The sequence below is a fragment of the Pongo abelii genome, chromosome 2 (genome assembly GCF_028885655.2).
Source record: "Pongo abelii isolate AG06213 chromosome 2, NHGRI_mPonAbe1-v2.0_pri, whole genome shotgun sequence".
NCBI classification, from domain to species: Eukaryota; Metazoa; Chordata; class Mammalia; order Primates; family Hominidae; genus Pongo; species Pongo abelii.
Genome location: NC_085928.1, coordinates 165,589,898 through 165,603,499, shown reverse-complemented (window position 1 = coordinate 165,603,499; position 13,602 = coordinate 165,589,898). Strand labels below are relative to the sequence as shown.

Below are 13,602 nucleotides of genomic sequence, written 5' to 3'. Positions count from 1 at the left end.
AAAACTCAAACTACATACTTAAAGATCTATGTACTTCACTGCACGTACATTTTACCACAATAAAAACAAGCAAAACAAAACACCTATTAGTGAGTTTTTTAAACTACCACCTCTCTCCACAAACTGATACTAAAGAGGAAAAACTGATACAAAAAGATACTACAATGAGCAACTGTTACCCTCAGCCTTCGGGGCACTCATGGTCAAGCTCTGCCATGGTCAATAACAAGGCCAACAATCATCCAAATCTAAGAGCCAGTCTGTTAAAAAACCCTAAGTCAGATTAAACCCACCTTAGAAAAGATACAAAAATTATCTAAAAATGAAACAAAGACATAAATAAGAGCAAAAACTATAAAACTTTTATAAGAAAACATAGGTAATTACACAAATCTTTGTGATATGTATTGAATGAGGCCAACAGTTTTTTAGATGACATCAAAAACAAAAGTGACAAAAGAATAAATAAATTAAGCCTCAAAATTAAAGGTTTTGGTGCTTCAAAGAACACCATTAAGAAAGTGTAAAAAGATAATCTACAGAATGGCAGAAAATAATCACTAATCATATTGATAAGAAACTTATCTCTATACTTAAAAAAAAAAAACTCTTAAAATTCAATAAAGGCTGGGCGTGGTGGCTCACGCCTATAATCCCAGCACTTTGGGAGGCAGGCGGATCACGAGGTTAGGAGATCAAGACCATCCTGGCTAACATGGTGAAACCCCATCTCTACTAAAAAAAATACAAAAAATTAGCTGGGCGTGGTGGTGGGCGCCTGTAGTCCCAGCTACTCCGGAGGCTGAGGCAGGAGAATGGTGTGAACCCAGGAGGCAGAGGTTGCAGTGAGCCGAGATCACACCACTGCACTCCAGCCTGGGCGAAAGAGCGAGACTCTGTCTCAAAAAAAAAAAAAAAAACCTCAATAAAAAAGAAAAATAATCCAATTTTAAAATGGGCAAAAGAATTAGCTGGGCATGGTGGCAGGCACCTGAAATCCCAGCAACTTGGGAGGCTGAGGCAGGAGAATTGCTTGAACTCAGAAGGTGGAGGTTGCAGTGAGCCGAGATCGCACCACTGCACTCCAGCCTGGGCAACAGTGCAAGACTCCCCCTCAAAAAAAAAAAAAAAAAAAAAAAAAAGGGGAAAAGACCTGAACAGACATTTCTCCAAAGAAAATACAGAAATGGCCAATAAGCACGTGAAAAAAATGCACATAACCAGTCATTAGGGAAATGCAAATCAAAGCCAAAATGAGATCCCACTTCACAGCTACTCTGATGGCTATAATCAAAAAGACAAGTGGGTCAGGCGTGGTAGCTCATGCCTGTAATCCCAGCACTTTGAGAGGCCGAGGCAGGCGGATCACCTGAGATCAGGAGTTCGAGGTCAGCCTGACCAACGTGGGAAAACCTCAACTCACTAAAAGTACAAAAATTAGCCAGTGTGGTGGTGGATGCCTGTAATCCCAGCTACTTGGGAGGCTGAAGTGGGAGAATTGTTTGAACTGGGTAGGTGGAGGCTGCAGTGAGCCGAGATAGCACCACTGCAGTCCAGCCTGGGTGACAGAGACTCTGTCTCGGAAAAAAAAAAAAAAAAGACAAGTGCAGAAAAGGATGTGGAGAAATTGTGATGGCTAATTTCAGGTATAAACTTGACTAGACTAATAATACCCAGATAGCTAGTAAAGGATTATTTCTGGGTATGTCTCTGAGGGTGTTTCCAGGAGAGACTGGCATTTGAATCAGTAGACTGAGAAAGGAAGATCCACCCTCATCCAATGTGGGCAGGCATTATCCAACAGCTGAGACTAGGGCAGAACAAAGTCAAGGCAGGGGAAAGTCGAATTATCTCCCTTCTGGAGCTAGGACACCTTCTGCCCTTGTATATAAGAACTTCAGGATGTGGCCTTCGGATTCTAGGACTTGCACCAGCAGCCACTCTCCCATCACCCTCCCCCCATCCCTCTCCCACCAAGGTTCTCAGGCCTTCAGACTCAGACTGAGAATTACACCATGGACTCCCGATTCTCAGGTCTTCGGACTTACACTAAGTAATGCTACCAGCTTGGTGGGTTCTCCAGCCTGCAGACAGTCTATCGTGGGACTTCTCAGCCTCCATAATCGCGTCAGCCAATTCCCCTAACAAATTTCCTCTCATATATCTCTCTATATACATATCTATTATCTATTTATCTATCTATAGCCTACTGTTTTTCTGGAGAATCCTGACATAAACTGCTACACAGCAGACAGAAATATAAAATGTTGCAGCTTCTTTGGAAAACAGTCTTTGACAGTTCACTAAAAGTTTAAACAGAGTCACTATATGACCCAGAAATTCCACTCCTAGGTATATAATCAAGAGCATGAAGACTTTTGTCTAGATAAAAACTTATACAGAAATGTCCATGGCAGCATTATTCATAATATTCAGAGTGAAAACAACCCAATGTTCATCAACTGATGAGTGGATAAATATAAGGTGGTATACATACAATGGAATATTAGCAGGTAATAAAAAGGAATAAAGTACTTATACATGCTACAAGATGAACCTTGAAAGCATTATGCTAAGTGAAAGCCACAAAACACCATATATTTTAAGATTCTAGTCACAAAATGTCCAAAATAGGTGCTATGGTCTGAATGTTTGTGTCCCCCTAAAATTCGTATGTTGAAACCTAATCACCAATGTGATAATATTAAGAGGTGAGGTCTTTGGGAGGTGGGTAGAGCATGAGGGCAGAGCCCACACGGGTAGGATTAGTACCCTTATAAAAAAGGCCCTAGGGGCTGGGCACGGTGGCTCACGCCTGTAATTCTAACACTTTGGGAGGCCAAGGCGGGTGGATCACCTGAGGTCAGGAGCTCGTGACCGGCCTGGTCAACATGGCAAAACCCCGTTGCTACTAAAAATACAAAAATTAGCTGGGCATGGTGGCGCATGCCCAGCTACTTGGGAGGCTGAAGAAGGAGAATGGCTTGAATCCAGGAGGCGGAGGTTGCGGTGAGCTGAGATCGCGCCACTGTACTAGTGAGACTCTGTCTCAAAAAAAAAAAAGCCCCAAGGTGAGGACACAGCATCAAGCACTTCTATGACCCAGGAAGTGGGCCCTCACCAGGCACTGAATCTGCAGGTCCCTTGATTTTGAACTTCTCAGCGTTCAGAATTGTGAGAAATTTTTGTTGTTCATAAGCCACTCAGTTTCTGGTATTTTGTTTTAGCGGCCCCAACAGACTAAGACAATTGGCAAATCTACAGACAGAAAATGAATTTGTGGTTGACTAGGATTGGGAGGGAGGAGTGGTTGCAGGAAAATGGGGACCCTTGCTAAAGGGTAGAGGTTTTTTTTTGGGAGGGGGGATGAGAATGTTTTAAAATTGACTGTACAAATGGGGGGTGATGGTTGTACAAATCTGTGAATACACTAAGAACTATGGGGTTGGATACTTTAAATAAGCAAAGTACATGGTGTGTCAATTATATCTCAATAAAGCTGTTATAAAAATTTTTTTAGGAAAAGTAAATGGTAGAATCCAGATTGTGGACATGGATGTTGACTAAAATTTCTTTTAATTTGCTTGCCAAATAATAAGTATAATAAAGTTCTACTACTACCAATAACATCAAAATAATGATATATCTACAGGTACTTTTGTTCATCTAAAATTTCCCAAATTAATCAGAGATCATTGATCCAAAATTTGTCCAAAGTAGAATTTTAGAAATCTGGAGTCCTAAATTTACATTCATAATAGGATTCAGGAGAATTACTGAGACTTGTTCTCCAAATTGCAAATGAGGTAGAAATTAAATTTACATGGACCGCTGTGAGTTTTGAGATTAAAAGGTTACTGTTTTTCCAGTGACAAACAGGAGTAACTAAACAGAAAACTTCACATGTCCAGGCAGCTTTAAAGGTTTGGGAAACATCCCTTGCAAGTGTTATAGCAGACTAGAGAAGATCATCTTACCTTTCGGTCAGGTTCAGTACTGCTGGCTCACCACTTTTAAAACACAGATAATTAATGACACTCAATTTTCAAGAATTTTAGAATAATACTCATTATATAATTCACTCAGAAAAATAATGCTAATGTATACACACTAGACTTAAATTTTAGCCAAATTTTAAATACACATCACTGGGGAGAAATCAGAGCCAAACTCAGAACAATATGTGCTCTATAACTGGAGTGACCATATGGTCCAGTCTGCCCAGGACTCTCCTGATGTACATCTGTTATTCCGATATCCCACCCAGCTTAACATTTGTCTCAGATTTTCCTTTTTAACAACATACTATGAATAACTGCCTTAAAGTAAAATAGGACAGGTTTGTTAAACTTTCACCTTATATCTAATACCACCTTCGGCTATGGCTTTGTCTAGTGTTGTGTGGGTTGCAAGCATAGTAAACATGGTTCTCATTTTTAACTTCTCGTTCAGTCTGAATGCCAAATACTGGTAACACATCTTTCCTGACTCTTTTCTAATAAAATCAAGTACTCTTGGACACAGGCAATTAAGGATAGCTAACTCTATCTAGTCTTGGGTGATGACAGGAGAAATATCTGAAGTTGCTGTTCCTGCCGGCTACTCAGTGTACCTCCCAGTTGTGTTACAGCCACTCCTCACCTTGCAAGATGCAAAGGAGCCTCGAAGCCATTATAAGCTGGGTCACTGGGAAATATGGGGTATTTGTGTAACACATGCAGGAAAGAGATGTTATATGTCCCTGTGTATAATGTCCAGAAGACAGTAATCTGAACACTCTTGCTACAGGAGTTTTACCATTAACTTACTAATTGTATTGTGTAAATCTACAATTTTTTGTATGTAATATTTTATTTTGCAGCAATTATTATAAATTTAAATTTTCCACACCTTCTTTTTTTATGCTAATGTGCCCCAATTTAGAGATCTTATTCCCTTTCACATTATAACAATCTTAATGAGCGTATAGACTTAACTATATAATCTCCTAGGTCCTCAAAACCATAAACCTCAGCCATAGCAAGGATCCACCAACAAGAAAACCAATTGACTGTTATGTTTTTACTATAATAAGGCAATTTTTCTAACCGCCATCATTCTTGAGCAAATACAGAAGCATCTTTATTCCACAATAAGCATGAAAAAAATATTCTACACAACCTAGAATTGTATATGCCACACAAAGATTTAAAATTCTATGAAACAATTACTTTTCTGTTGATTCACAAAGTGCTTCAGAATTATGCATTAACCCTGACACTTTCATTCATTTTCAGCATCTAAATATGGTTTAGGTTAGAAAGAGGCATAAAAACAAAGTTTAAGGTCAGGGCCAGACACAATGGCTCACGCCTATAATCTTAGCACTTTGGGAGGCGAGGCAGGCAGATCACCTGTGCCCAGGAGTTCGAGACCAGCCTGGGCAACATGGTGAAACCCCATCTCTACTAAAAATACAAAAGTTAGCCAGGCACGGCGGCATGCGCATTTAGTCCCAGCTACTCGGGAGGCTGAGTCAGGAGAATTGCTTGAGCCTGGGAGGCGGAGGTTGCAATGAGGGGAGATCATGCCACTGCACTCCAGCCTGGGTGACAGAGCAAGACTTTGTCTCAAAAACAAACAAAACAAAACACAAGGTTTAAGGCCAGGCACAGTGGTTCACACCTGTAATCCCACGACTCTGGGAGGCCAAGGTGGGCGACTCACTTGAGGTCAGGGGTTCGAGACCAGCCTGGCCAACATGGTGAAACCCTGTCTCTACTAAAAATATAACATTAGCCGGATATGGTGGCACACGCCTGTTATCCCAGCTACTTGGGTGGTGGAGGTACAAGGACCATACAAGGATCACTTGAATCAGGGAGGCGGAGGTTGCAGTGAGCCAAGATCGTGCCACTGTACTCCAGCCTGGGCAACAGAGCCAGACTGTCTCAAAAAAAAAAAAAAAAAAAGAAAAGAAAGTTTAAGAATGTACCACAACAGTAAAATTTGATTATTCTGGGTAGCAAATAATTATTCTTTACTTCAAACAACATCCTTTGGAATGTAATTCATTAACCTTAAAAAAGTATCAAATGCATTTGTACAAGTATAGGACAAGTCTATACTTTTTGTAAAAATTCTTAAAAGACTGAATTATTTTCCTTAAGTGACAAGTTGGCCCACGCTAAAGGCAATGTCATCCGAGATTCCTGGAGAAACTTCAAAACCTTTCAGGTCTAAAAACATACTACACTAAAAACCATTCCTTTTGTCTGCAGCAGTTCTTCCACTGTAAATGAATAGCCTAACGGAATAAAATCTGAAAAATCTAACTTTTATCTAACTAAAAAATTTACTAAGTTGTGACAAAAGGTGATACAGTTGTTTAATTCTCAGTACATCCCAGATAAAAATCCCAAGTTATACTCCCATTCCATTCAAAATCTTAAATTTGGAAATTCCAAACTTAAAATTAACATTATTAAATGCCATTAAAGATTCTGTATCACATGCAATCACTAAGGGAGTGTTTATAAAACATCTTTCATCCAAGTATGATATAACCTAGTGATAACCTCTCAATGAAGGTGATAGGACAGGTACCACCTTTACTCCAACGAGGAGTTTCACCCTTAGACAGGGGAAAAGAGTAGGAAACTTGACAAGTCACCCAAAGCACTCTTCTGATAATGCTGCCTTAATAAAACTCAAGTTACTATGTCAAATACACCCTTGCCATAATAAAAAGTTTTTAAAGAAAAGCTGATCACCTATGCTGTGAGGATGCAAAGGCATAAGAATGACACAATGGACTCTGGAGACTCAGGGGGAAAGGGTGGGAAGCGGGTGAGGGATAAAAGACTACATACTGGGTGTTGTGTATACTGCTCGGGTGATGGGTGCACCAAAATCTCACAAATCACCACTAAAGAACTTGCTCATGGCCGGGCGTGGTAGCTCATGCCTGTAATCCCAGCACTTTGGGAGGCTGAGGCAGGCGGATCACGAGGCCAGGAGATCAAGACCATCCTGGCTAACGCGGTGAAACCCTGTCTCTACTAAAAATACAAAAAAATTAGCCGGGAGTGGTAGCGGGCACCTGTAGTTCCAGCTACTTGGGAGGCTGAGGCAGCAGAACTGCGTGAACCCAGGAGGCAGAGCTTGCAGTGAGCCGAGATCGCACCACTGCACTCCAGACTGGGCGACAAAACTAGACTCCATCTCAAAAAAAAAAAAAAAGAACTTACTCATGTAACCTAACAACACCTGTTCCCCAATAACATACGGAAATAAAAAATTTAAATAAATAAAATGCTGGCCAGGCACAGTGGCTCACTACTGTAATCCCAGCACTGTGGGACGCTAAAGTGGGAGGATAGCTTGAGCCCAGGAGTTCCAGACCAGCCTGAGCAACATAGCGAGACCTGTCTTTACAAAAAATAAAAATTAGCAGGGCAGGATGATCCACGCCTGTACTTCCAGCTACTCAGGAGGCTAAAGAAGTCAAGGCAGCAGTGAGCTGTGATCACACCACTGCACTCCAGCTTGGGTGACAGAGCAAGATCCTGTCTCAAAAAAATAATATAAATTAAAAATTAAATAAAATATTGTGTATAAAAAATACTTAAAATAACCCAAATGCTTTTATAGCTTTTAGGCCCCTCTGTAGTTTCTATCATGCAAAAATGCTGTTTTAGAAAATCCTGATAACTGAAATGTACCAGAAACAGGAATCAAAACCAGCTCTTGCCCAACTTTTAATTTATGAACTAAGATACACACAGCAAAGGCCCAATCAATGCACAAAGTAAGCTTTTCCTCCCAAGGGAAAGGTGGTTCAGTGGTAGGCTATGGAAAATAAGACTCCTACTTATTTCCAGGTGGGCCTCTTAGAAATAGGCATAATAAAGTAGGTGATATAAGGTATTTCCCCATATTTAATATCTCTTTACTTAAAATGTTCATGATCAATGGCATGTTATGGTTTGTCAGGACTTTATTCCTCAGGGGTACATATAATAGTCACAGATTTGATGAAATATGTTAATTCTCCAGAAGTTCCTCTTGAAAATGCTTCCAATTCAGTCCACAATTAATTGTTAACATAGTTTTTAAAATGTTTAATTATGCTATAAAACATAAAGAACCTTGAAATAAAATTAATTCACCTTAGGCTCAAATATAGCAAACTGATAAGATTATCTTTGTCATTCCAACTCGAGCAAAATAAAGAAAAAATACCAGTTAGGAAAAAGAAAAATCCTCTTATATACTCTGGAAACAAATCTTATACTTTCCTGTCACTTAGTTTTGTGAAAATACTCCTCTCAAATGCACTATGTATTTTTCAAAGCCCATAAATTAAATTTCAGTCCTTCTAACACCAGTTATTTCATCTATCAGCATAAACACGAATCTTTCCAATGAGTTGTAAGGCTCAAAACTAGGCAGAAAAATGCTTTGCAAGTCGACTAGTAATCGGGAAAGAGCTGGACAATGGGGTTTACATTTGCTCCTTAGGTCAGAAACTAAAGGTTTGTGTCTTAAGAGCTCCCTGGACCTAAGCACCACTGGTGCCTTGGTTTAAAAGAGTTAAAATCAGCTACCTTATAATCTTTTACTCACTGTTCGACAAATACTTTTTGAATGATTACCGGGTGCTAAGCAACCGTTCAAGAGGACCTCCTAAGATGTGACCCTTGAGCACCACCTTTTAAAAACAATGTTACAATTCTGCCTGAACAAGGCACTACTATCTGACGTAGAGCACCAAATCCCACTCGAAGTATATAATCCCACCCCCCCGGATGAAATTTAATTAAGTTTTTTCCTAAAGCTAGGCCCTCAACAGCGTACAGGAGGAGGTATATCTTACTCAAATCGCAATTCAAAACTGCACGGTTTCCCGCTGGCAAAACTGACTTAGTGAAGGTCGGAAAGAACTCCAGGTCAATGAAAATTTTAATACAGAGGTGAAAGCGAAGGTGCCCAATTCAGAAGCGGGACGAAAGTAAGAGGAACGGTCTAAGAAAAAAGTGAGTTGGAGGCGAGATGAGCAGAAGCGGTCAAACGTGCTCTCCCCGCCGGGTACGTCAAGGCGGTAACTTTTCCAGCACTCCGGAACTCCGGACTGCCCAGCCCTCCGGAACTCCGGACTGCCCAGCCCTCGGGCGAGCTGGCAAGGCTCGCGTCCCGGGGAGGGACCCCAAAGGCGGGGAAGCGGGTTACCCCGCAAACCAGCAAGCTCAACAGGGAGCAAGCTGGACGGGGGCGGGACCTGGACACACACCCTTTCCTCTCTGAGAAGGAAGCGGGGAGGGAAAACGGAGTGCGCGACCCTGGAGCCACCAGCCCTCACGCGGGCCTGCAGGGGCGTGGGGGTTGGGGGAAGACGGTGCAGCTCCGCAGGGTTCGTCCAGAACCGGCCTAACCGCCGCGGAGGGCTGGCGGGGGGAATGGAGCGGGCCTCGCCGAGGGCAGGCGGGAAACGGGGTGGCGGGAAGACCAGAGGCCGGCCCAGCTCCAACGCCGCACAGGAGGCCCCGACCCTGCCCTGCCTTCGGCGGGCCCCGGGATCGCCACAACGGGCCCCCAGCCTCCCAAAGGGACGCGGTGGGAGCCGAGGATGCTCCCACCCTGACACGCAGACACACAAGCCCCCTCGCCTCCCTACCCCCACCCTCGCGCCGCGCTCGCGGGCTCTGCGCCCCACAGCGGCGCGGGGGAGGCGGGGGCCAGCGACGCGGCCGCGGGGAGCTGATGCCCTCCCCGACGCCCGGACCTCGACACGCAGACAGAATCAACAAAGCATCGCCGCTCCCGAGAAAAAACATGCCACAGGCCCCGACCAGGGACTCTCCGACGCGTGGCTGCCCGGGCCGCAGGGCTGCGCGGACGGGCTGCGGGAAGGGGGTGGGGAAGGGCCCCGCGGGGTGGCTCCCCGGTTCGGGAGCCTCGCCTCCGCCGGGATGCGGTGCTGCAGGGACCCCCACGCTGACCTTGGAGTCTCCGTTGCACAGAGCCATCGGGGCCAGGGCCGGGGCCGCGGCGGTAACGGCGACAGTACGAGACGGGGCGGGAGGGTGCCGGAAGGGTCGGCGCCGCGGGCCGAGGTTGAGAAGGAGGCCTGGTCCTGGAGCAGCCGGCAGCGGAGAGGAGCCAGCCGCCAGAAAAGCGCAGAATGGAGCAACAGCAGCGGAGCGCGGGCCCCAGCGCCGCGGGAGAGAAGACCAGCAGCGCGCACGCTGCCCCCGCCTCCTGCTTCCGCCCCGGCCGGCCACTGGGAGGAGCCAGAGCCCGTTCGGCTTGGCAGCCGAGCCTCAGCTACCCTCCGCAGCCACCGCCAAACCGGCCGGCCCTCGAGAGGAGGGGCTCGCGGCGCCCGGCCCCGCCCCCAGCCCGGTCCCCGCCGGCAAAGCCGGCCGGGTGTCCGGCGGCCCGCCCTTGGGAGGAGGAGCCCGCGGCATCCACCGGCTCCGCCCCTCCTGCCCTCGCACCGAGGAGCCCGCCCCGGGAGGAGGGGCCTGTGGCGCCGGCCAGGAGAAAAACCGAAGCCGAATCCGAGCTAGTTTGCTGCTACCGGATTTGCCGGCTACCTTGGACGACTGCGGGAGGCTGGCGGCACCGAAGAGGCCTCCTGAGAGCTGGGCCCCTGGCGGGACTCTTAGCTGGTGGCGTGGCCTTATCTCAGGTTGTTGGACATGAGGGAGGCCAAGGCTGCTTTGGAAAGTTCCGTGGCCATGTCTCAAGGATGTCATTGTAGGAACTGATCACTTAGATACTTCAAAAGTTATACAGCTCCCCACAAAAAGTTCTACAGCAGGTGCAGTATTTCCAAAGAAAAGGGAGTTTGGGAGTGGTAATCTGGTGAGCAGCTGGCCCAGGGAACTGGTCGTGAAGCTCTGTTTGCACAACAGTGTTTTTATTGGAATTGTTTGTGGGGAAGGGGCTGCAGTCCCTCCACCTACCCCTTGGCAACCATCAAGATGAGGTGTTACTTTGAATTTGGTTACCTAGAGGCCTAAATCGAGATTGGGGTATAAAGAATAATACTTGAGATGGCTTCCAGCTAACAAAGCCTTTCCACAAATATTGTTATTATAATACAGCCAACATTTTGCTGCAGTCATTCTTGTGTCAGACTGTAGTTAGGGTATTAAGGAGCCAGAGTGAGAAAACACTTTAAAAGCTAACTTTAACCAATCCCGTGAAAGTAGTAAGGTAGGATTGATGTTCTTATCCTTTTTACAAATGAGGAAATTGAGGCTTAGTGAGATAATGTGCCTCTCAGTATAGAATGTAAGGCCTGCCCAATCTGGGAAAGTGTAGACAGTTTATCAGTGAAATATTTACAAAAACGATAGCCTTAAGGTCCTAGTGGGCCTGAGACTCAAGTATTTCGCTTACCCTTTTTTGAACGGAAAATTGAATATTTGAACTCTCCAAAGCCATGGATACTGGCTTCTCTGGGTAGGTCTGTATGCACAATCTAAAGAAGAGTGTAGTAACCAATAGGAGAACCTCAACTTACATAAATATCCACCTCTAATGGAATGGAATGTGATGTGATATACTGGCATTAAGGATTGGGTAAATCCCATCTATCTTAAACAATGCTTAGTTTAAATATATTCTAGGCTGGGCGTGGTGGCTCACACCTGTAATCCCAGCACTTTGGGAGGCCTAGGCGGGTGGATTACCTGAGGTCAGAGTTCCAGACCAGCCTGGCCAACATCATGAAACCCCGTCTCTACTAAAAATACAAAAATTAGCCAGGCGTGGTGGCATGTGCCTATAATCCCAGCTACTCGGGAGGCTGAGGCAAGAGAATCGCTTGAACCCAGGAGGTGGAGGTTGCAGTGAGCCAAGATCATGCCATTGCACCCCAGCCTGGGCGACAACAGTGAAACTCCATCTCAAAATAAATAAATAAATAAATTCTAGTGGTCACCTGTGCTTAATGGCTAAGAATGTTGGCATGCACACAATATAGGATCCTGATATTCTTTCCTCTTTAGCTTCTGACTCTATTGACCCATCCCTCTTTGTTGAAACTGGATTTTCCTTAAAATGCACCAACAAGTTGTCTTTTCATCTCTGTGATTGCTCTTGGTTGCCTTTGCTAGCTCCTTTTCCTATATCTGTCCTTCAGGAGCTTTAAGTGTTGGATTTCTTCAGTATTTCTATTCCTAATCCTTTTCTCATCTTACTCTTCCTTGGAGCACTTGTTTAAAAATATAGACTTGTTGGCCAGGTGCGGTGGCTCACACCTGTAATCCCAGCACTTTGACAGGCCAAGGCGGGTGGATCACCTGAGGTCAGGAGTTCAAGACCAGCTTGGCCAACATGGTGAAACCCTGTCTCTACTTAAAAATACAAAAAATTAGCCAGGCGTGGTGGTGGACACCTGTAATCCAGCTACTCGGGAGGCTGAGGCAGAAGAATTCTTGAACCTGGGAGGCGGAGGTTGCAGTGAGCCAAGATCATGCCACTGCATTCCAGCCTGGGCAACAAGAGTGAAACTCCACCTCAAAATAAATAAATAAATAAATAAATAAATAAAATATGGACTTGTTGTTAAAATACCCTTAATATGCTCTATGTTTTAACAACTCTGTTCTGTGCTCCAGACCCAGATAACTATATTCATCCTCAGTTCGATTGTCAATGTCATATTAGGCCTCAAACTCAACAAGTTCAAAACAAAACTTCTTCCCAAACTTCTTATTGACACTTACTTTTTCTTTTTCTTTTTTTTTTTAGTTGGAGTTTCGCTCTTGTTGCCCAGGCTGGAGTGCAGTGGCGAATCTCGGCTCACTGCAACCTCCACCTCCTGAGTTCAAGCAATTCTTCTGCCTCAGCCTCCCGAGTAGCTGGGATTACAGCGTCACCGCTCCCCCCTCCCCCGGCCCGCCCCCATCACGCCTGGCTACTCATTGACACTTATTAGGGAGAAAACATTCAGTCTCTCACCAATAACCTGTAGGTTTTCATAGATGCCCTTTATCAAGTTGAGGAAGTTTCCTTCTATTCCTATTTTGCTGAGAGTTTTGGTCAAGAATGGATGCTGTCAAATGCTTTTTCTGTGGCTATTCAAATGACTATATAGCTTTTCTTTTTTCAGTTTTTGAATGTGTTAAATTACAATGGTTGCTTTTTTTGTTTGTTTGTTTGTTTTGAGATGGAGTTTCACTCTTGTCGCCTGGGCTGAAGTGCAATGGTGCAATCTTGGCTTACTGCAACCTCCACCTCCTGGGCTCAAGCAATTCTTCTGCCTCAGCCTCCCGAGTAGCTGGGATTACAGGTGTGCGCCACCACGCCCAGCTAATTTTTGTATTACTAATAGAGACTGCCTTTCACCATGTTGGCCAGGCTGGTCTCGAACTCTGACCTCAAGTGATCTTCCCGCCTCAGCCTCCCAAAGTGCTGGGATTACAGGCATGAGCCACCGTGCCTGGCCCTGTTTCATATATTTTGTCTGAGTTTTTTTGTTTGGTTCAGGCAGGAGGGTAAATCCAATCCCTGCTGCCTCCTCTTTGATAGAAGCAGAAGTCTGGAAACCTTTTTTGTTGTTGTTCCTGTAGATCCATGCCTGCTGAATGGAAGTCTCTTTTAATGATA

General features: G+C 44.8%; 1 protein-coding gene across 1 annotated transcript in view; it reads right to left on the bottom strand.

The window, feature by feature from the left end:
* Nucleotides 1-10,247, bottom strand: part of GMPS (guanine monophosphate synthase) — a 67,067-nt gene extending 56,820 nt beyond the window's left edge. The window contains 1 exon segment of the mRNA NM_001131091.1: nt 9,981-10,247. Coding sequence (NP_001124563.1) covers nt 9,981-10,007 — 27 coding nt within the window. The 5' untranslated portion in view covers nt 10,008-10,247.
* Between the last annotated feature and the right edge of the window lie 3,355 nt (nt 10,248-13,602).